Below are 24,449 nucleotides of genomic sequence, written 5' to 3'. Positions count from 1 at the left end.
CATTTTAGTATGAGTACCAAGATAAACATGGTCCTCGGAATTTTTTAAATGAGTATTAAGATATTTTTTGATGAGTGGTTCCACCACACACCAAACTTGATCCTCAATAAATGGGAAAAACCCCTGTGCATCACCTGTTAATTCTAGGAATTGAACTCGGGTCGTTAGGCTGCACAGCTGTATGCCCAACCACTGAGCCAAGGCTCTCTTTGCAAAAAAAAAAAGACAACCAACACATAACATAAACATATGAAACACTTACTTTGTATTTTCGCTGCATGTTTGCGAGTTATGACCTAGTTTATGGCAGATGCCGCATAAATGACCAATTTTCACGTCGAATGCTTTTGTTCTATCATGTTTTCACACTTTTGGGCCCTCTTTTACATTGCCTTTTTGCTTCTGCTTAGGTGTGTCCTTCATGGAAACTTTCAGAGGATCACCAAGAACAACTGCATCTCGTTGCCATTCACGTGTGTCTTTGTTTACAGATCTTCTCCGTGCATCTGCTTCATATCAGGGACCATTTTCTTCAATATTATATTCTGAAGAGATTCCTTCAACTTATAGAATAAAATTGGCTGCAACATGGAAAGCTTGTCCCCCTAATATGCCCAGCTCAATATACATTGGTCACTCCCCACCACCTGACCAACCCCAGCAAAATAGATCGCTCCTGCGCTTGGTAGGCAGTCAATCTCTAACCATTTTGGAGAACCATTGAGGCGACCAGCGTGTACCGCTGCGCTTCGCTCCGGCATCTCGACCTGTCCTATAACTACCTCAAGGGCGAGCTCCCCGCCGGCATCGGCCGCGCCCTCGGAGCGAACCTCACCTCCCTAATGCTGAACGGGAACTACTTCACCGGTACCATCCCCACCTCCTTGTCCCGACTTCAGAACCTGCGGTCGCTTGAGCTGGACAACAACTACCTCGCCGGCACCATCCCGCCAGAGCTCGGCGCCCTGAGGGGCCTCCAGACGCTGACGCTTGGGTACAACTCATTCGGCATGGGCGAACTGCCGGCGTCGTTTAAGAACCTGACCAAGCTGAAAATCTTGCAGGCGAGGAGTTCCAACCTCACCGGCCACTTCCCGAGCTATGTGACAGAGATGCCGGAGTTGGAGGAGCTCGGTCTCTCCATCAACGCCTTGACAGGAAGTATACCTCCGGGCCTCTGGAACCTCACCAAGTTATGATTTCTGACTATATATGCAAACAACCTCACCGGCGAGGTCGTCGTCAGCGATGGTGCTTTCGGCGCCTTGAATTTGGTCACCATCGACCTGTCCGCGAATCACAAGCTAAGTGGGCCGATTCCGAAAGCCTTTGCTCACTTGCCGAAGCTCCAAACGTTGAACTTGTTCTACAACAACTTCTCTGGTCAGATACCCGAGGGTTTGTGCGAGAACGGCAAGTTGGAGTATCTCAATGTCGGACAAAACATCTTGAGTGGCTCCATCCCAGCAAGCCTCGCTGGTTGCGCCACACTCAAGCGATTGATACTTCGCAACAACAAGCTTTCTGGCAATGTGCCTTCTTTCTTTTACATAACTATACTAGAAAATTAATTTTGGTGTATCAAAAGTGTATATATGAGAAACAAATCTATAATTTTATATTATATGATTAAAATAACATGATTATGTAGCACTCTAACAATAACCAGCTCCCCGCGAGATTCTGCGGGTTTCTGCGACAAAGGCAAGTTGGTGGACTCAGTGTCGGGCAGAACCACTTCGAACGGTTCAATCCAGGTAGACCTTGATGATTGAAGTTATGCTAAAAACCTCAAGTGCCTGAAATTATTCTTGGCGTCAGTGACTATTTTTTTCATCCCAAGCACGCGGGAGGGGTAGCCAGACCTTGATGGAGAAGAAGCAACCTCCCTATCTATCTTAGGGATGTGGGGTGCAGGGAGATCATCGGAGTTGTTCACCAGTGGAGGGCTTAGAGGGATGCCCGGGGGGGGGGGGGGGCAGCATGGCGGTGGGGAGAGGTTGAGGGGAGGGCGGTAGGGCGACAATAGCTGCTGGCCGCGAGGGGGTGTGGGGGTGCGGGGAGGCAAGCGGTTAGGGCTGGGTTGGCCGGCCACTACGCGAGGAAGAGAAAGCTGGAGGTTGAAGATGAACATTGCTATGATATATTTTTTAGCCGTTGGATGAAGACCTAATGGCCCTTGATGAAAGTGATTGATGCAACATATGTTTTTCAGGCACCCGGCGTATAGGCAATCCCTGATGATTGTGCCACGCCCATGTGGCTTGTGCGTTGCGAGTCATGACAACAAGTTTTTCAGCAAGGTGCTTTTTTGTCTTCCAGATAGAATAAGTTTGAGAAAAGCAATTTCACTGTGCAAGGGATATCCCGTGCATTGATCCACCGTCCGTGGTTGCTTTGAAATCCGTGCTACATTTTTATCCGGTTTCATAGTGTTACATTATTTTTTCTTCACATTCCAAAGTGTACATTAATGTTTCATTGTGTGTCATCATGCATCAGCAAACCCAATCCATAACAAGTGCATTATTTTTTTATTGGTATGCACAATGAAACATGATGATACGCATTGAAACAAGGCAAAAATCAAAGGAACCACTTCGAAGCGAGATATCCCATGCACGGTAGATTAGTGAGGAAAATGGATCGAAGGGAGTAACTAATTAGTGTTGCTGCAAAAGGGGTTGAAATAGGGTGACCACCTTTCCCCCTCTTGGTTATTCTAATTGCCCATGTTTTCACTAAAATAAATGCTCTGCAAAGCTGCTTCTCCCAATTCTCATAGAGGCTTTTCTCGATAGGGTGAATTTTATTAACTCAAAATGAAGCATCAAAATAATACAAATACAATGAGCAAACAACCAGTAGCTAGGATGCACACAACCAACACCAAAACACACATACAAAGCTATGGCTAAGGGAGGAAAATACAAAGTGATAAAATCCGCGATCGATATACTATAGCAATGACCATATCTGCACAAACTCTCATGACACCATAAAGACAATGAGATTCTTCAATAGCAACGACTTCAGTAAGGGAGCGCCACTCAAGCGCCTTTGTCACCGGGTCCAATCACCAAAGATCAGATTTTAGGTTTTCACCATGAAGAATCAGTCCAAGCATATCCGAGCAATGCCTTCAAGAAGGTATCGATGCAAAAACATAGCATTGCTAGGTATATATAACCAACTTAGGTAAGACCTGGGTTTTTACTTGTAGCTCGAGGCCGGGTACTCAACAAGCACCACCATCAAAGTCAACCTTGTGTTGTCGTCATCTCACTTATCCACGAACCCATCAGCTACTTGTGATGGGCTAGAAAACCGATGCGCCACTGCATAGCAGTACCCTCTACGTCAAGCCGGGGCCACTCTACTAGTTAGAGGTAAAGAGAATACAATATCAACATGATGTCACTTTTCTTAATGCAATGTGATGTTTTACTTAATACTTGGAGATGCGGGTTGGTTAGGGGTTTTGGTGGAGTATTAGCTATAGATGCATTTGGATAATGGTCTATGGGTACAAGGACGTAATGCCTATATGCAATCGTGATACATATGATTAACCATAAATGGAAATATTCAATTAAAATGCAACTGTAATTTGTTTACTACACCAATGGTTATATGGAGAGATGCCACTTGTGAAGTTATGGATCCCCAGTCTTTTTTTCCTCATAGTCACAACCTCAATCACTTTATTTTCTATTCTTTTACAGTATGAATTTTTATTTCATTGCTTAAAAAATCATTTCCTATCACACGACACATTAATATTTGTAACTAGCAAAGCTTGTGAGATTGACAACCACACTACAAGTGTTGGGACCAAATGAAGTGTCTTAGTTGTGTGCATGTATTGATCATTCGTTGTTAGAATAACTCCACAGATTGATACCTTGCTTCTCGTATGATGGGAAAACTTGCTCCTTGTTAGAAACCTTGCGCTTTAGGTCCCAACAAGGTATTCATCTAACAAGCATAATTACTAGCCGGGGATATCACGAAGCATGGATGAAACCAAGAAAAATAGAAACTAGACATGTTTATGCAAGTTGAGTTGAATGATGTTTCTTTAAGACCAAGTGCAAAGTATCTTTGTGACACCAGCTAACTATTGAACCCGGGAACATGGGAGACATATTTCGACATGAAATAAGTTGTGACTGAGAAATGCAACAATTCAAGAATAAACCTTCAGAGATGTTTTGTATACTCTAGGATGTTATATTTATCATGTCCATAATTATCTATTCGATTTACTAAAAACTAAACAGTACATCATGCACTCTAGAAACCTCTCTGCCATAATATTTAAGGAAGTAAATATAGACCGACACATACTTTCCAATTCGTATAAGTGGCACGAATTAATTTGTGATGCGAGAATTTTGTTTTTATGTTTTTGTTTTTTACGAGTCTGTTACACTAGCTTAACAAAGTATCCCTAAGAGGGGGTGAATTGGAGGAGAAACAACTAATGTAACTTTGTTCACAATACATGCTTCAATTTATTTCCACAACATTGACTGTGGATGGGATTAAAATTTTATAATAAAATATTGTATCATGATTTTTAGTTTTGTTTTTACATTGTCAAGGTATAATAGAAACAGTGGTGGTTAATATTACATGTCGAGAAATGATTTATACTTGTTAATAAGTAAAAATATTTAGTATGAATAAATTATGGGCTTTGTTGCCCGACACCTCCGGGATCTATACACTAGGGACACAGTAGAATATTTCGGACTTCCAATTTCGACAGGACATGTTGTTCGGGCTAGAAGTGCGGTGTAACTGTCACTTCCTATATAAGACGGCTAAAGTAGCTCGCAGTGGGCTATATTGTTACTTGTGGTAATAGTAGAGGCGACATCCATGGCAAATTAATTTCGAAATCCATGTCAAATTAGTTTTTTGCACCATGTCAAGTTTTATATTCATGGAAAATTTAAATTTCCGAGACATGAAAAATTGCACTTCTGGGACATAGCTAGATTTATATAAATGGCAAATTTATTTTTTTAGAGCCATGTTAAAATTTGTTCAATAGCCAAGACAATTTTAATGTCTACAATGTGGCAATTTCACTTTCATTTTCTTTTTAACTACATATACTTTGCATGTTTCCAAAAACATTGCTATGTGGTAGGTGGGCATGACAGATTCTGTGTGCGTAGTATGGCTAATGTCATAGACATAACATGGAAAAAAATTGATCAGGGATTGGGGGGGGGGGGGGGGTTACAACCACACGTTTTCTGTAACGTGGATTGAAAATCCTTTGTATGTAGCTTGGCAAATGTTTGGTACATGGCATGTCAATTTTTATTTTGATCAGAGGGCGGGTTTAAAAACTGTTCTTATAACAATTTTTTAAATGTTTGGTACATGGCATGTAATGTTTTTTGTCATGGCAAAGAAACATAACCAACTTTTTTTGACATCAAGTTGACATGATGTATGTACAGGTGCCATGTCAAAAAATAGTCCTTGGATTCTATTTTATGGCAAAACTATTAGGAAAATGTTCCATAGTTCATGGCAATGTTACACCAGTTTTGTATTGATCAGATGGCAAGTTTAGAAATTGTTCTTATAATATATTTTAAGGCTTTTACCATGGCAAACATCTTATGTTTGTTTGCCATGGCAGAGAATCATAACCATATTTTGCTATGGAAGTTTTCATGGTAGTTTATTTTAGTTTTCACAAAAAGAAATTCCTTAGCACATGAAAATTTAGTTCTATGGCAAATTTAATTCCACATCCACGGCAAATTACTTTCCCGGACTATGGCAATTTTACATCCATGGAAATTTTAAATTTTTGATACATGACAATTTGCATTGTCATAGGATAGCTAGTTTTTAGAACAACGGTAAATTTTAGTTTAAGATCCATGGCAAATATATTATCTATAACACGACAACTCTCTTTGATTTTTTTAAACATATGTTTGAAATCATTAACATGTGGTGGTTGGGCACGGCAATTCTTTCTGTGTATAGCAGGGAAAATGTTATGTTTTTTATCTTGATCCTTTTTTGGCTCGCCAGCTAGGGGCCCATATATTCGTTTGGGTGCATTTAGATAACAAAAAAATCTTGACTTTTTAAACTGTTTTGAGATGCCTTTTTTGTGTGACTATATGTGTTGGCTTGGTATTTTGTAGGTTTGTGGCAAATTTATGCTTTTTTGCCATTTTAAATTCAAGTATTTTGTTTTTTTAGATGGCATCTTAAGAGTCTTGCGAAATTTTATAAACTTTATTTTATTAATATTTTTTGGCAATCGCAATTTTTGTTCCATCTTATTCGTGGCAATGTTTTCATCATTTCTTTGATTTTTCCATTATCAGGCAATCTTTTTTTCTGGAACACAATACTTGGGCCCAGCACGTTCAATAGTTTTTCCTTTTCTCGCGGGCAGCCCATGTTAAAGAGCCCCAGATTCGTGCTAAGTCGCTAATGCATCGAACGAGATCCTTCGCTCGTTCGTCCCCATGGAACGTTCGCGTGAGAGGATCTCAGAATCTGATGTTCGGTAGTTATCAGGGTCCTAAACTTAAGGTGGACATAAACATAATGACCTTTTGATAAAAGAATTCGTAGATGAAGCGCCTCTAGAAAAGAGTACTATGCAACAATCTTGTTTTTTTAACACATATGCAACAACCTTGTTGTGGATTCCAATTTAAGTATGTAGCACATTCAGCTGGTTTGGAAATTTTAGATTATGCAATCCATCCTCTATTCCTTTTTCTCCCTGTGCCGCTCCCAAACCGGTTTTTACCGGTTTTTTTTGGCTTTTCAGATTTTCCTTTTCTTTTTTCCTTTTTTCTGTTTCTGTTTCTTTTCTTTTCTTCTTTCTTCCTTTTCAAGTTTTATTTTCCGTTTTTTCTGTTTCATTTTCGATTTTTTTCATTTTCTTTCTTTTTCAAATTTTGTTTTCCTTTAGGAAAGTTTGAATTCAGAATTTCAAAAATGTTTATTTTTTAAAATTTTGTTCACAAATTTATAAAAAATTGTTTTACGTCCTAAAATGTTCAGGATTTAAAAATTATTGTGTTTTCAAAAAATGTTCCCATTTTCTGAAATTTGTTCAAAAATTCCAAAAATGTTTGTGGTTTGAATTTGTCTTCAATTCTAAAAAAGCTTCCTGTTTTTCAAGAGTTGTTCACAGATTCAAAAAGTTTTGAGATTTTCAAAAAATGTTCGGGCTTCTAAATTTGTTCGAAATTAAAAAAATAAGAAAAGACCACTGTTTTTAAATTTGTTTGCTCTTATTAAGAAAATTTTGAAGGTTCGAAAAAATGGCGTTGTTAAATAAATGTTCGCATGTTCAAAAACTTGTTCACAATTGGAAAGTGTTTGGGATTCAAAAATTATTGACAATTTTAAAAATAATCTTTATATAAAAATATTGAATTTCAAAATTTGTTCGTCAAAAAAATTATATAAAAACATTACTTACCTTTAATTTTTTATAATTTCCAAGAATTGTTCAAATAAAATCAAAAAATGTTTGAGTTCTGGCACTGTGGTTAGTTCTTAAATATTAGCGCTGTGAATCAGTCACTTACAATCATCAGCTCCCATTTCTATCGGCAACACTTCATTGCTGAGAGGTCTCGGGTTTGATACCTCTACAGCGTGCTGCTTTTTCGTGATTTTTTCCTGTTGTGCTACAGTACATGTGGAAGCTTTCCATCGCGTCCGCTCGCTACAAAGGCGTCCGCAATGGCCCGGCCCAATCGGTGCGTATCCTGTGCGGAGGAGCGTCCATTTGCCGCAAAGTGCGGCGTATAGGAGCTCCCGCATGCCGGTTCTTCGTCCGAGGAGACAGACTGCTGACGACGAGAACGTTAGGCACAGCCATAGCACTTCACCCCTCTCAAATCTCAACTTACTCATTATTAACACATAACCAACAGCTCAAGCATGGGCAGGATTTTATAACCGGCTCCAAATACAGACAGTATAACATTAGCACCTCTGTTCGGAATTTTAAAATTGTTCAAAAAAAAAGTTTTTACCCTTAAAGAAAAAACACCTCTGAACGTTTTTTTTTTGCCTTTTTTTTACTGAAGATGATTAGCAAGAGACGACTCGTCCGGTGATTATACTAAAAGTCCATTTCTTGTATGCCATTGTTTTACTTTTACAGAAGATATTCCTCTGTAGGGCTTTTCTTACCCCTCTTGCAAGGCCACTAGGGAAAGTCTTCCACCCCTTAATCTCCACCGGTAAGCCCGTGACTTTGCCTTCCCTCTGCATGCTGCTTCGGCGGACGGTGGCGAGGAGGAGATTCATGGTGCCCCGACTCCATCTAGTAGATAGGCAGGGTCGTTTGGATGGATGGCGGCGCTTCTTCTTAGAGTCAGTCCTCCGGGTTCCGATCCTCCTCAAGTTCGTCTGTTGGGATGAATTAGACAGAGTTCTGCCGTAGATTCCTGCCAGCTCCTCAGGGCGGCGAGATCAGTGTTTCTCGCCGTGCATACGCAATGACGATATTTGGTGTGAGGATCTTCAAATCGATTCAACGACGAGAACTGTGGCTCCAGGGTGGTGGTCCTTAGGGGCACGTGCACGAAGACATCTCGGTCGTCATCAACAAGGTCAAGCCGGCTCTAGTATGGGACCGGCGACAGCGGCTCGTTCTGGCGGTCGCAATGGTCGTTCGGTGGTCCATGGACCTTGGTGTAATTTTTATTATGTTTGTGATGTTTTGTACTTTCGATGAATTTTTATAACAGATCTGATCTTTTCTGATAAAAAAAGGTAAAAGAAGATAATCCTCTGCTCTTGGTTCTGATTTGCTACGCTTTGGACCATCATCATCAATGCTTAACAACAGGTCCGGTCTTCTTACCCTCTCCCAACTAGATCCTTGACCCCAGAGTACACCTCTATATGTATCTTGAACAACATCCAGCGTAACCTTTAGAGATGAATAAATTTGCTACGGTTGTCCACAAAACAAGAAAGAAACAAACCCTTGTCTGGCCTTTCAAGTCTCAGGATGGATGGATTGATAATTAACCTCTTGTCATCTTCTTTTCACTGCAACAGTGTGCGCAAGCACAGCGAGGTGCATAGCCTTGTTCATCAGGCCTTCTCAGAGTTCCAGGTCTGATGAACCTGATGAACTGACGATGTCGCCGCACAATGCTGCACGGTACGATATTACCATGTTTTGAAGAAGACTTGGCTATGGCTTTGACGGGTGGCTCTGCGATGCACCGGGCTCAAGTGAGTACGCAAATGTTTCGGTTACAGCCACCAACTCAAAGAGAACAAGAGAAAAAGGCAATCAATGGAGGCAAAGTATTAGTAGAAGAAGAAGAAAATAGCTTTCAGAACCAATCCTCGAGGAAGGAATTTGCGCTACAAAGTTTACCATCAGTCCACTGGCAGCGACACACGCAGCCAGCCCAGCAGTCAAAACTACTACCTCGACCATGCTCTACTCAACAGGGTGTGAAAAAAAACCCAAAAAAGAGATGTGAAATACTAGTAGCATGCATGCAGGTGTACCTACACTTAGGGCCTGTTCGGTTTCTCTCCGCTCCCGCGACTCAGCTCCCGGAGCGGAGCAAGCTGCTGCAGCTTTTTACGGAGCTGCTCAAACCGAGCTCCGCAGCTCCGCGGAGTTGAGCGGAGTGGAGAGAAACCGAACGGTGCCTTACTCACAGATGCTTCTTCTGCACAGAGTAGCATGTTTCAGCACAACCTTCTCCGCTGCTTCTGCGACTTGGGGTCCATTTTACCGAGGGTTCGGGCCTTCGAGTGGCTTGTCTCCGCAGCAAATTACCAAACAGGGAAAACAAAACCAGATCTCAGCACTGAAGATTCCCCTCAAGAGGGCAACTATCGGTTTATGTCGACCATCAGTGCCTGCAGGAGCAGTCCTGCAAGGGGTTCACCATTCACGCGCTCAGCACAACAAAGACGTATTCTTTTAGCCTACACAAAATTTAGGATACGAGATGCAAAAATTGATTCCACAAACATACATAATAAGCTCATCGCTGTTCAGTACACTGGCCACTGTCGAGGAATAACATATTTCCAAGATTTCGGTTCCCATAGTTTAGGCCCTGCACATGGAAAACGACATCAAGAATCTTGCATCCAAGTCGAAATTACATAACCATATCAATAAATGAGACTGGAATGGACATATCAGAACAACGTGTGCCCATTGTTGCTACAAAAGAGAACATCCTTACACGTGCATTGACTTTTATCAAATTATAGAAAATACAGATGCAGTCACATATGTATACGCATATTTGTCGCCCATATAAATTGTGATTTAGGTGAGATCCAAAATTGTTGCATCAAAGTTAATAGCTACTCCCTCCGTTCATAAATATAAGATGCCGTATTATTTTTATCTAGGATACAGTGGCTACCTACGCTTTCTTTTTCTAGGATACAGTGGTGACCTTCGTATTGAAAGCAAACCGCACCCTTTATTTACTCAAGACATCAGAACACCCTATTAGTTTTTTATGATAAAAAAACAGAAATACCAAATATGTTTCCAAAAGGAAAAACACAAAGAGTGTTGAGTAAAGCTTCAAACTGCAGGCCACAAGATGTACATTTTGCAACACAATGGGCAAGGCTAGAAAAGGAAATGAAATGAAGTAAAACAAATTGAAAGGTACCTTTGATAGGATTGCTTGAACCAGCATGAGATAGATCCTTGTATTCAAGGCTATTGCACCGTCGTTGGAGGTGACCATAAAGTGGCCTCATATTTATAGCTGGGCAGTATCTAATCATGATCTTCTCAAGGGCTGAGTAGTTTCCATTACTACCCGGTACGGATGCCAGATTCTTGCAGTCCACTAGGGATAATGCTTGCAGTAACGGTAGGTCGCCCAAAGAATCTAATGACTCCAGCCCACTGCAATCACCAATATTCAGATTCGTGAGGGTGTCCAATGGCCCTGGCACGGAACGTATCTTGTTGCAGCTTTGTATTATTAAATACTTGAGACATAGCAAAGGATTAACTTTGGGCGGAGGTGACTGCTCTGGCATATTATTGGATGCAAGGTCATTGCAGTGTTCCGACGATGCTGTTGCATCACCCTGCCCCAGTATGAACTCTACACTATGGCACTCTTCTAATGTCAGACTCGTGAGAGATGGGGGGAGAACGAAAAGCTCTGTTAAGTTGACACAGTGTACTATAGCTAGCTCTGTTAGATTGGGCAGGCTTCCTCGAGTACAACATCCTTTCACCTCAGCGAGGCCTATTAGCTCGCTGCAGTTCTTAATGACCAGAATCTTCAATGATACCAAGCTTCGGAGCTCTTCTTCGGGCCAAGAGATGAGCGTATCGCAAGAATCAATATCCAATCTCACAAGCTGACCAAACCATTTCCAGACACCAACTGCTGGCTGCAATGGACTTGATGGGAACAGGAAGCTGCAACCAGTCAACACCATTCTTGAAAGAGATACTTCAGGATCTTGATCAATCTTCGGTGTTGGTGTTGCTTCTGTATCACAAACAGACAGGAATAATTCAGACAAATAAGACATGTACCTGGATTTCAATATCGATAAGGATAGTTGAGGCTTGTCTTCTTCTAGCTCTAGAACTTTGAGTCTGGTTGCTTCAGGCAGAGTTGTCAGCTTTGGGCAGTTCTCAATTCGAACATTCTCAAGTAAAGGAAATGTTGATTCTTCTTGTTCTGTTGCAACCCATCCCTCAAAAATCTCCAAATTTTCAATTCTGAGGTCTTTTAATGCTGGAAATGCTGCAGATGAATTGCTACCGCATAGGATTTGCAATCTGTTCAATCTTTTCAAAACGAGAACTTCAAGGGCCTTAAATTGACCGAATTGTGGAAATTGCTCGCACATCGTACAACCATCTAGGTGGAGCTCAGTCAAATGCTGCAGAAAAGTATGACTTGTCATCCATGTTGGGAAAGCAGTACCTCTGTAAGAATATATTCCTAGAAACTCCAGCGCAGCATGAGGTTTAAGAGCATCAAGCACATTCCTATGTTGGTCCAGTTCCTCGATGCTGTCATCACTCCATTTAAGAGATAGATGTGTGAGTTCCTCTTTATTTCCAAGACTGGATGCTTTAGCATGCTCTTCAGTTACATATTCAAGACAAGATAGCTCTAGCTCACCACCAAGATTTAAGCCACATAGTTCTCTAATAGTACTGCAACCAGGACCAGAACCCACCACAAAATATGTTAGAGTCTGAAGAGAAGTGAGTTGCCCCAGGTCTGGAGGCATGCACTCTAATGATGTGCATCCACTAGCATAGAGGTGACGGAGATTTGTCATATATTTCATATCCTTTGGAAGTCGACAAAGTCTCTTGCAATTACAAACTTTAAGAGTTTGTAGATTATACAGTACGCTTATTTCCTTGGGAAGCTCTTTGATCAATTCATTGTTTGAGAGATCAAGATACCTCAGGTGTTGTAAGTGCCTTGGCCGAAGTGGGAGCTTTCTCAATTCAAAGAGTTGCAGTGCTCGCAGATGACTGTACTTCGACAAGTGTGGTACTGGACCAAGAGGCCTTATATATGTATACAACAATGTCTGAAGAGCTGGAGACTGTTTCTTCAGATGATCATCCAAAAGAGTTCCGATGACACGACTTGATAAGAACAGGTGGCGAGCAGGGCCTGCTGACAACAGCTCCTTTTGATTAGGCCTACCAACTATGGTAAGGCAATCTTTTCCCATAACACATAAGGCAACGTCATGCATAAGATCATGTATCTTGCATACTGTTCTAGAACGAAGCTCACTCTGTTCTCTTTGAGGAGGGGTTTGCTTGACATCTTGAAAGAATGACCTCCAAGTTAGCTCGTCAAAAATTTCTCAGCCTACCTTTTCAAGATTGTCATCTTCCTTCAGTGGTATGAAATCATGTGCCATCCATAGCTGTATTAAAATCTCCACATCAATCTCATAATCTTTTGGAAATACTGCACAAAAAGCAAAGCACTGTTTCAAGTGTAATGGCAAGTCCTCATAGCTGAGCTTGAGTATAAGTAAAGTGTCTGTCTTCTCATTGCAGCTATTGCTTCTGGTCAGTACGTCCGTCCATTCTTTTATGCTAGTCTTGGTACTCAGCATAGACCCAAAGGCTTTGGCAGCTAAAGGAGAGCCCCCGCATCTGTGCAGTATCTGTTCAACCATGTTACTTATCTCAGAAGCATCTATCTTTTGCGAACAGAATGCTCTATTCTCAAATATTTCCTTAAGAAACACTTTATGTAGCTTTTCGAGATTATGGCTATAATCAACACACATCTTCATGCTTTGAGCAACCTTTTCATTACGAGTGGTCGTCAGTACTGCACTACCCTTGCCACAATGCTTGAGGCAGGTCCTGAGTTTTTTCCACTTGTCAGCATCTTCATTCCATACGTCATCCAACACAATAAGGTATCGCTTCCCACTTACTTCATTTTGAAGGTTCTGCAATGCCTTGTCACGGTCACTCTCACTGTCCTGACAGATGCTATTTGCAATCTTAACAACATCAAAATCATCTGACACACAACACCATCTCCGGAGTTGAAAATACTCCTTGATTGCAGGGTCATTGTAGACCAGTTGAGCAAAGGTGGTCTTGCCCAGCCCACCCATTCCAACAATGGGAAGGACAATGAGGTCCCTGTCGCTAGCTTGATTAACCAATATACTCACTATCTTCTTCTTCTCTTCGTCTCTTGACCTGCTGACAATATCCTTCTCGGAGTCGAGTATTATTGAATCCGTGCTACGCCACTGCTTGGATGGTGGTGCTTTCTGCAGGTGTTTCAATCCAAGTTCATTCATCTCTGTGAAAAGGACCTCAATGATGCGCACAATCCTGCGCAGCTTCTTGCCCATCCTGTACCGAAATATAATGGGGCTGTGAGCAGGGAAGAGGCTTACGATGTCAAAGCCAAGCTTCTTGTAGTGTCCCTTATCCTTGGCGTCACGCCGGAGAACCTCATACTTGAATTCGTCAAAGATATCGTTTGCCTCACAGGCCACCTTCTTGAGAGCTTTGAGCCAAGCGCTTACTCCAGATCGGTAAGCTCCTTGCTCCTCCGCATCTTCTATGATATTCAAGATGGCTGGAAGCTTGCGCTCCAGGATCTCACGCTGCTCCTCCATGCCATCCATCACCTTGTACCGCTCCAGGAGGTAGCTGGACACCTTGTCCTTCAGCATGGAGATCAGTGGCCCAACTGCATACTCAGCCATGATTGCTCCAACAGTTTGCAACTCACACTGTACAGACACAGGGAAACACAAGTGTGTGCAGAAGAGAAATGGTATATGGGGTGCGGCTGCGCAGATCTAGATCAAGGACACCTAGATGAGCGTGTGTTAGCTGACTTCCCTTTAGAAGAGGGGGGGGGGGGGGGGTCAGCAGAAGTAAATCCTACTATAATACAAGGCCTGCTCTCTCTTTTTATGCAAAGCTAGCTTCTCGTGAGTATCCACCAATCTCGATGTGGATTCCAATTTAATTGGCTCACTCGATTGTGCTCTTCATTGGTTATTTTTAGCTTGTACTCACATGTCTTACTTGGAGCTCCTTGTATGGTAAGACAAACTATTTTGTTTCCCACTGAAGTCATGGACTCATATAGCACAAGCTGTGTACTGCTCATTAATGGAATCATTGGGAAGTAGAAGAGGAGCAGATGGGTTAAGACTTAAGATAACGTTAAGAGATAAGTACTTTGAGATTGGTATTGCCGTGTGTCATGTTTTAAGAGGTGTCTAATTTGATAAAGTAAAGAAGACCAGTTTTAGATAATTTTTGTTTCATCAGCGGTATGATTTGTCTGTGAGATCGAGATCTCAAGACAATAAGGTACATCATCACCAATTTACCATGTGAGAAGTTTTACCTTCAGCCACAAACCGTGTGATAGCATCTGTCTGCTCATAGAAAAATGCACCCAATGTATCCACTTGAAGTTAAGTAACTTTTGCCGATCTCGAGACTAAGATTAGGATATTATTGGCACTTCTAGCAAGAAAGAGTTATTTATTGATGTAAATATAGTCGTTCCACCGGTTACCGCGACCCCCTTTTGTGAGGGGGCACCCCTTCTCCCAAAGTAACGTTTACGTTATACTAGTAGAGAGGGGTGGGTATCACTGACACGATATGGTTGCCCCTCGTAAGGCCATAGCTAGCGTCATTCAAGGAATCTCTAATACTACTAGCAAAAATTATAACTAATTACCCAAACTAGAGTGCCAACACTAGTGCTTGGTTTAGTAGCACACAACTCAGCACGATTGCCAGAAGCACACAACAGCATGTAAATACCCCACAGCCAACGCCACCAAGGACCGATAGTTATCATGAAGATACCTGTTTCTCTCATTCTCAGGGGCATTTCATCGAGCAGAGGAAGCGCAGTCCGTTGCCCGCGCACCAAAGAGCAGAGCACGCACCTTTCTGCGGAGAGGCTTGGCGAGCGAGAAAGCTAGGCCGCCGAGACCTTGGGATACCTCCTCCCGGGCGATCTCGCCGCCATTGCCTCCATTTCTGACGCGGCAGGAGGGAGGGCCGGCGGCAGAGTCAGAAGAAGTTTCGCGGCGGTCCGGCCGGGAGCCGGGGAAGGGCTGGGACTTATCATGTGGCGCGGGGTAGGCCGATGAGGCGGGCGCCGTGCTGGCAGTGGACTCGCGCCCTCGCGAGGCGGCCGGCCGACAAGTCCTCACTGCGGAGAGTGGGAATTTGGACGTGTGCGAAAAGCGTTCTTTTTTTTCTCTAACAAATATAACGTGGGTTCAGATTATGTGTACCTGCTATATGTAGAATATAGAAGTTTGAACACATTTTACAAAATTTGACTTTACAGCAAAACTTAAGAAAACATACAACATATTTTGAAATAAAGAAATTACTTTGCATATTGATTTTACGTTAAAATGGGGCTAAATAGTTTGGTATTGGTTATACGATGTTTTTTCACGAAAAGGCCTAAGGGCAACTCTAACGCGCCAACCTAGATGAACGTGAATTTTATCTATTTTTTTGTCTGTTTCGGTTGCCAGTTTGGCCGACGTCTGCACATGAGCGCGCGTTTCTTGTCAATGCACCCAACTGGCCGACCCATTTGATATGCCCCGTCCATTTTTTAAATTATCATTCGCACCCAAATAACAACCCAATCCGATTAAACACTACTGAACAAACACATACTCCCTCTGTAAAGAAATATAATAGCCACGTCGGTGTTGTGCCCTGTTTTTCATGGCGCGCAGACAAAGTTGTTTATGTCGAATACATCACTCTTAAGTCCAGTCGCGCCATTTGTGAAAAATTACGAGTGAATTTAAAAATTACTCACCTTCAAAAATTGTTCTCAAATTTCAAAAAATGCTCGCCGACTCAAAAAATGTTTACGAGCTTGAACTTTCTTGCGAATTTGAATTTTTTCATGATTTCAGAAAATATTCATGAATTTTTAAAAGTTGTTTCCATAATTAGAAAGTTTATGTATACAAAAAAGGTTCACGGATTTGAAAGATGTTTCCCGAAGAAACACAGAAATTAAAAAAAAACAAAAAATGGAATAGAAAATAAAATAAAAACCAAACAGGAAAAAAACTGAAATGACAAACAGATTGAAAATAAAAGAAGGAAAAACTTAAAAAGATAAAAGAAAAAAAAGTTCAGGTATTCTTAAATCTTCCCAAAACCGATGGGAAAGAAACTAGACTGGGCCAGCCTTATACATAGAACATGGCTCACTGGAGGGGCATTGAGGCTACCCAATGACCTATGCGTCAAATAGGAATCGCCCAAGTTTTGGCCCATTCCTCCGTGCAGGGCAAGGAAAACAAGGGCTCCTTTTTTTGTGTGTGTGTGTGTGTGAAATCAGTGGGAAACCTATAGGATGGAATCTTTTTGAATATACTACAAAAATTGCTTTTTCCGATAAAGATAACTCCCGAACGTGCCGCCTTCTAATCTGTACCGTTCATTCTTTTAATTATCATTCACACCCAAATAACAACCGAATCGAATTAAACATTATTGAACAAACACATACTTCCTCTGTAAAAAAATAGAATAGCCGTGTAGGTGGTGTGCCCATGGCTTTGCCCTCTTTTTATAGCGCAAGTGCAATTTCGTCCTTGATGGCCGTCGTGCACATTTTTGCCCGTATCCCCGTCGTACATATTTTTTTGTCTGTGTCGCCGTTCGCAGCCGTTTCAGCGGCGCGCCAATGGTTTTGCCCTGTTTTTCATGACGCGTCCGGAGGTAGTAGTTTACAACTCAAATAAATAAAAATAACATGATTTACATCCAAATAAATTTAAAATTGTACCAAATACATTGAAGAAAAAGATACTTCTGTTGGTTTTCCTATGTGAGTCCACGTATGCTCAATCAATTTATTTATTTATTTTGAAACGGAGGTAAAAGTTTTGCCTCATCTCATTAATAAAGAAGAAGAGAATTGCCCGGTTAGTTAACAGAAAACCGGGCGAAAACCGTTACAACATGCCCACACAGGACACTAGGGCGACCTGGCAACCCACACAAGAACGCACACACGCCGTCGAGGAGGGAAGCGGCGTCGAGGTAGCAATCCGGTGTCATCGTCATCACACCTCTGCCAGGGCGACTCCGACTCCACCATCAACGACCACCGAAGAAGCCCTCACCATAAACGAGTGTCGAGGCCTGCGCCGGACAACGCCAAACAGTCCACCGCACGCGCCGAAGACCAAGCAGCTTCGACTCTGGCAACGAGCATTGCAGGGGGAAAGCGTTGGACCTGCGCCGAGCCAGCGCCGGGACCGACCACCCGTCTCATGTCATCTTAAAGTTGAATGTGAGTTGTCCAATCACGTATTTTTTGAAATTGAGTGAACTGTGCAAACGTTGCCGCTCCATACTCATGCTTAACATTTTCACCCTGATAATCCCATCTGTTGGAAATATGCCCTAAAGGCAATAATAAATTGGTTATTATCATATTTCCTTATTCATGATAAAGGTTTATTATTCATTCTAGAATTGTATTGACCGAAAACTTAAATACAAGTGTGAATACATAAACAAATACGATCTCCCTAGTGAGCCTCTACTAGACTAGCTCGTTGATCATAGATGGTTAAGGTTTGCTAACCATAGACATGAGTTGTCATTTGATAACGGAATCACATCACTAGAAGAATGATATGATGGACAAGACTCAACCGTAAGCTTAGCATTGGATCGTATCACTTGAGTTTATTTCTATAGCTTTTTTCATGTCAAGTACCTATTCCTAAGACCATGAGATCATACAACTCCGGATACCGGAGGAATACCATGTGTGTTATCAAACGTCACTTCCTAACTGGGTGATCATAAAGATGATCTAAATGTATCTTCGAAGGTGTCTGTTGGGTTGGTATGGATCGAGACTGTGATTTGTTACTCTGTGTGACGGAGACATATCTTTGGGCCCTCTCGGTAATACAACATCGTAAAGAGCTTGCAAACAATGTGGTAATGAGTTAGTCACAAGATCTTATATTACAGAACGAGTAAAGAGACTTGTCGGTAACAAAATTGAACTAGGTATGGAGATACCGACGACCGAATCTCGGTCAAATAACATATCGCCGGACAAAGAGAATTGCATACGGGATTATCCGATGTTTGACACGAGAAAAATATCTAAGACTTCAGGAGAAAGGAAGAGAGAGTGTATTTCTCTCATACGCCGGGGAAAGGAAAAAAAGTATGCGGGCGTGCCAGTGTACGAAGTACACAAAGAAATATGATACGGGAAACAAGTATTTCATTAATCTCATTGGAGAAATAAAATTATAAGATCCCATAATAAAAAGGTGCGCTCCATGGCCTACTAGCGCGGCCAGACTGACTGTGGCGATTGTGTGATCTCCTGGTTCTCGGGGCCTCGGAAGGCTTCCGGCGTTAATTACTTCTACGGGTTGCTCCACGGGATACCTCCGATTGAGCTGTGTGGTCGTCTTTGTCGTCTTCGCTTCACGTTCTCCATGCATGATGATGGTGATGTGTGTGTGGGCGGCGGCAGAGCCCGTGTCCTCGTCGGTACACGTGTGCCACAAGTAGCATGGCCTTTGCGGTGACCGCGCTCGCCCTCGCCGTTGTGCCTCGTCGGTCTTGGCGGCGTTGGAGTGATTGTCGTTGAGGTATAGCATGGATTGCGCTCGGCTCAGACTTCTCGATGACTAGTGGCTTCTTGGGTGTGCAAGGGGCTACGCCTTGCGGGAGTAATTGTCGGTGGACGTACCTCTTCGGCTCTGAACGCGCAGAGGGTGCCGCTGTCGTTGTTCTGGCCGACCCTCGCGACCCTCGTCTATCGTCTCTCTCGCAGAGCATGGACCTGCAGATGACCGATGGTCGCGTGCAAGACGCCAAGACCCAGCCAGCTGCTCTCCTCATGCCGCCTGTAACATGCGTCCCCGGAGCCGCTCGTCATTGCCCAATCGTCCTCGCGCCAGCCCTGCCTACAGGATGGGACACACGCTGCCCGCGTTAGCCGACCGGCTGGGGGCTAGGACGACGACGTGGCCAACCAGGCGATGCGTGTCAGCGGGACCATGATCCTGCTGTTGGCCGCCATCGTCGTCGTGCACGTCTTCATCGCTCCTAGCTAATGGCAGCGCCACCGTGGTCGTCGTCCTCGTCGTCACCATCGCAAGATGAGATGAGCGCCAGCCAGTAGCAGCTAGAGGGGATGAGCGCCAGCCAGTAGCACCAGGGGAGGCGCCCGCTGACACAAACAAAGTATTACGTGTAGCTAATTGTGCCTGCCCGTTGCTATAATTGTGCGTGCTCCCGGTCGATCCAAGCATCAAGGAAAATCAATCGAATGAACTTGTTGTTTGTTGCCTTATGTACCTGTATCTTTTGGCAGAAACGCCACTGGCTGCTTGTTGTATCTTGTCTGTTGGATGCAAGCGGAGACGCTGCTCCACTAGCCGAGCACCTGTAGGCTGTCGTAGGAGCTCTTCAACAGGAAGCTCTGTAAGCCTCTGCCCTGCCCTGCACTACTTGGGCAACAACACGAGTAGTGGCATGCCGTGCGAGCTGGCGCGCGCAGAGGAGAGGTCACCGCCTCGCGCTCCAGAGTCGATGGTGGCGCCGGAGAAGGCCTGCACGGGAGACCCCGAGTTGCGCGAGGCCGAGGCGAAGGAGGCTGCCTCGCTGCTCCGAGCAGGCCCAACATGGCGTGCGCGCGGGGCTCCAAGACCAAGGGCCATGGCACCCCGACGCGCTCCGCCCCAAGACACGGCGTGCGCGTGGAGCCACGGCGCGTGACGCTCCAAGACACGGGGCCATGGCTCCCCGTCCCCGGCCGATACCCTTGGCATGGCATGCGCGCGCGGCTCTGCCTCCTCCGATCCCAGCGCCCCGGCAGGGGCAACGCAGCAACTTCGGCGCCAAGGACAATGCCATCGCTTGGCTCGCGTGAAGAGGAGACGGTGAACACGACGCGTGGCTCCTGCTCTTCCGGCTCCTCCCCGCGGGCTCCCAAGTCCAATGGAAGAGATCCCCCGGCGGCGCCGACCTGACGCCGCGGCCTCCACTCTACGCCCGGCCGTGTCCTCCTGCAGAAGATGGTGGCAAACAGCGCTGCATCGCCTCCGCCGCCAGCCCTGGCAACTTCTAATCCACCCGAGACGTCTGGTGGGCCGAAAAAATCCACCCGATCGACAGGCCAGCTCGTCGTGACTTTATCGTTTCTGTTCCGCTTCTTCTATTAATAGTACCACACCGCCTGCTATACAACTTGTTTTGCAGCTTAAATAGCGTGTATCCGGCCATCTATTCGCCGACGACGCAAAGCTGTTCTAAATACGTATGCTGAGGCAAAAAGGAGTCACACCACACTTCTAGCTGGGCCAAGCCACGGGCCTATCACCTGAAGTTGCTGTAAAGTCGTGCATGAGGAGGGCCAGTCTTTTTTATAAAAAAAATTTACGATTACGCCGACGCTGTTGTTACTTTATTTTCTTTTTGTTAATAACTTATTTTATTTTATTTTCTCTTTCTCATCTTCAAAACCTTCTTATATTTCAGTTACAAAATAAGCCGGACAAACATGCCCACGTCTCCGAGTCCAGCACATATACGTGAAGGAAGCATCACTAGTAGAAAACAGGGCTTTCGTTCGGGCCTGGCCAGCCCATTAGTCCCGGTTCTGCACGAACCGGGAACCATGGGGTGCATTAGTCCCGGTTCGTGAGCCCAGGGGGCCGGCCGGGCCACGTGGGCCACTGGTCCCGGTTCGTCTGGACCTTTTGGTCCCGGTTCCACGCACGAATCGGGACCAATGCGCCTCGCCCCTGGCCCATGACCATTAGTCCCGGTTTGTGCCATAAACTGGGACTAAAGGGTTGGTTCTCGTTGCGGTCAGAGTTTAGTCCCACCTCGCCAACCGAAGGGCGCTCATACCGGTTTATAAGCCCGTCCCTCTCTGCCTTGTTGAGCTCCTCTCAAAATGAAAATAGATGCCTTTATACAAGGAATTTGACCTAAATTCACGGTGAGTTTCTCTAAAATTCATAGAAATTTATTATAAATTTAGGTTGAATTCTCTCTATAGGCGCATCTATGCTCATTTTTTTATGTTGGGGTTGGCGATCTTTACAGACTTTTTGTGTGTTGAATATGCACCATTCAAAATCAGTCTCTGCTTTGAATGGTTCATTTTGAACACACAAAAAGTCTGGAGTTCAAATAAGTTCAAGAAAATGAAATCCCTTTGTAACAGATGAGCTTTCGTCCGAAACCCTGATACTTCGAAAGAGATTGTCCATTTTGTTCACGAAGTGCATCCACCTTTTGCGGGGACCCTCTCAACTTTTTAGCACATGCTATGTGGGTGAAATAATGATACCATGCCAACTTTCAACCTTTTCAGAGTTTATTTGAAATGCTTTTCAATTTCAAGTTCATTTGAAATGCTTTTCAATTTTAGGGTATATGGCTTTGAATGGTGCATTTTGAACACACAAAAAGTCAGGAGTTCAAATAAGTTATAAAAAATGAAATCCCTTTGTAACAGACGAGTTTTCGTATGAAATCCTGATACTTTGAAAGAGATTGTCCGTTTTGTACACGAAGTGCATCCAGTTTTTGCCGTAACCCTCTCAACTTTCTTGCACATGCTATGTGGATGAAATGATGATACCATGCCAACTTTCAAGCTTTTCAGAGTTCATTTGAAATGCTTTTCAATTTTAGGGTCTTATAGCTCAAAATAATTAGTAAATGCATGAAAAATAACAAATGAAGTCAGAAAGGATTGAAAATGATGATGTGGCTTTGAATGGTGCATTTTGAACACACAAAAAGTCAGGAGTTCAAATAAGTTTTAAAAAATGAAATCCCTTTGTAACAGACGAGTTTCCGTATGAAATCGTGATACTTTGAAAGAGATTGTCCGTTTTGTACACGAAGTGCATCCAGTTTTTGCCGTAACCCTCTCAACTTTCTTGCACATGCTATATGGATGAAATGATGATACCATGTCAACTTTCAACCTTTTCAGAGTTCATTTGAAATGCTTTTCAATTTTATGGTCTTATAGCTCAAAATAATTAGTAAATGCATGAAAAATAACAAATGAAGTCAGAAAGGATTAAAAAATACTGATGTGGCTTTGAATGGTGCATTTTGAACACACAAAAAGTCAGGAGTTCAAATAAGTTTTAAAAAATGAAATCCCTTTGTAACAGACGAGTTTTCGTATGAAATCCTGATACTTTGAAAGAGATTGTCTGTTTTGTACACGAAGTGCATCCAGTTTTTGCCGTAACCCTCTCAACTTTCTTGCACATGCTATGTGGATGAAATGATGATACCATGCCAACTTTCAACCTTTTCAGAGTTCATTTGAAATGCTTTTCAATTTTAGGGTCTTATAGCTCAAAATAATTAGTAAATGCATGAAAAATAACAAATGAAGTCAGAAAGGATTGAAAAATGATGATGTGGCTTTGAATGGTGCATTTTGAACACACAAAAAGTCAGGAGTTCAAATAAGTTTTAAAAAATGAAATCCCTTTGTAACAGACGAGTTTCCGTATGAAATCCTGATACTTTGAAAGAGATTGTCCGTTTTGTACACGAAGTGCATCCAGTTTTTACCGTAACCCTCTCAACTTTCTTGCACATGCTATGTGGATGAAATGATGATACCATGCCAACTTTCAACCTTTTCAGAGTTCATTTGAAATGCTATTCAATTTTATGGTCTTATAGCTCAAAATAATTAGTAAATGCATGAAAAATAACAAATGAAGTCAGAAAGGATTGAAAAATGATGATGTGGCTTTGAATGGTGTATTTTGAACACACAAAAAGTCAGGAGTTCAAATAAGTTTAAAAAAATGAAATCTCTTTGTAACAAACACTAAAAAGCTTTTATAAACCTCTAGTATTTTTTAAACTAAAATTATATAAAATTTATGCAACTAAAATTATCAAAGTATTTTGTGTTTAAAACATGAAAAGCAGAAAGAATTATCATAAAAAAATTTGTTAGAAACTTTAGTAGCAAAAAGAATTTTCGTAAAGAATTAAAATTTTAACTATGCAAATTTGGAAACTAATGGAGTAACAGAAAGTTTATAATTATTCTGAGCTAAAAGCAAAAAAAAAATAAAAAAAATCAAAAGAAATAAATAATTCAAAAAACAAAAAAATACTGAAAAAAATAAAAAAAGCCGCCTAATGGGCAACACGGCCTGCATACGACTAGAAACCCATCTGCACATGGGCCAGGATGCAGGCCCGCAGGCCCAATAGGCCCAACATGGCAGTGACAAGGGTAGGCATGTAATGCCTGCATATTAGAGAGGAGCTCAGCACCTGAGCTACAACGCAGCTTATAAACAGGTGCTGAGCTCTCTCAGCTAGCGAGGTGGGACTAAACTTCCCACCGCACCGCGCCAGCACATGGCCTTTAGTCCCGATTGGTGGCTCCAACCGGAACCAATGCTCCCCTTTGGTCCCGGTTGGTGGCACCAACCGGAACCAATGCCCACCCTTTAGTCCCGGTTGGTGCCACCAACCGGGACAAAAGCCCTCTGCTTCCCGCCCTTTGGGCTGGTGAAAAGAGGCCTTTGGTCCCGGTTGGTGCCACCAACCAGGACTAAAGGTGGCATTGGTCCCGGTTTGTGCGTCGAACCGGGACCAAAGCCTTTGTTATATAAGCCAACACTTAGGAAATTTCAGATTTCCATCGCCAGTTTCCCCCCGCCCGACGACGCTGCGAGCTCGATCTACGACACCAGGCTGCCCCGCCGCCGTCGCCGTCGTCCTCCACCCCCCGCCGCCGTCGCCGTCGCCCTCCGCCGCGCGCCGCCGAACCGTGTTGCCCGTCACCGTCGCCGTCGCCCTCAGCGCGCCCCCGGCCCGACGC

At 43.3% G+C, this 24,449-nt stretch overlaps 1 protein-coding gene and 1 pseudogene across 3 annotated transcripts; one reads left to right on the top strand and one right to left on the bottom strand.

Annotated features, from left to right (window-relative positions):
- Positions 1 to 357: 357 nt before the first annotated feature.
- LOC123161429 (MDIS1-interacting receptor like kinase 1-like) lies at positions 358 to 1,571 on the top strand (annotated as a pseudogene).
- Positions 1,572 to 9,362: 7,791 nt separating this feature from the next.
- On the bottom strand, positions 9,363 to 15,718 carry LOC123183343 (disease resistance protein RGA2). Of its 3 annotated transcripts, XR_006492498.1 has the most exons (4): positions 15,395 to 15,714; positions 10,689 to 10,930; positions 10,029 to 10,112; positions 9,363 to 9,923 (listed from the first exon to the last, which is right to left on the bottom strand). XR_006492498.1 is itself a non-coding variant. In XM_044596132.1 (3 exons), the coding sequence occupies exon 1, from the start codon at positions 14,263 to 14,265 to the stop codon at positions 12,886 to 12,888; it is 1,380 nt and encodes a 459-aa protein (XP_044452067.1). In that variant the 5' UTR covers positions 14,266 to 15,718; the 3' UTR covers positions 9,363 to 9,923; positions 10,029 to 10,112; positions 10,689 to 12,885. The 3 variants fall into 3 exon arrangements, 2 of the variants coding, with proteins under 2 accessions (XP_044452067.1, XP_044452066.1); XM_044596132.1 differs by having other exon boundaries at positions 10,689 to 15,718; XM_044596131.1 differs by having other exon boundaries at positions 10,689 to 15,717.
- Between the last annotated feature and the right edge of the window lie 8,731 nt (positions 15,719 to 24,449).

The sequence above is a fragment of the Triticum aestivum genome, chromosome 1D (assembly GCF_018294505.1).
Source record: "Triticum aestivum cultivar Chinese Spring chromosome 1D, IWGSC CS RefSeq v2.1, whole genome shotgun sequence".
Classification (NCBI taxonomy): domain Eukaryota; kingdom Viridiplantae; phylum Streptophyta; class Magnoliopsida; order Poales; family Poaceae; genus Triticum; species Triticum aestivum.
This window is presented reverse-complemented; position numbering and strand designations above follow the sequence as displayed.

Excerpts from the sequence above, each read along its gene's own strand:
- LOC123183343 (XM_044596131.1), bottom strand. The coding sequence starts at position 12,771 with ATGCATGACGTTGCCTTATGTGTTATGGGAAAAGATTGCCTTACCATA. Across the intron at positions 10,113-10,688 it reads TTCAAGCAATCCTATCAAAG|GGCCTAAACTATGGGAACCG; the intron begins GTACCTTTCAAT and ends TTCCATGTGCAG.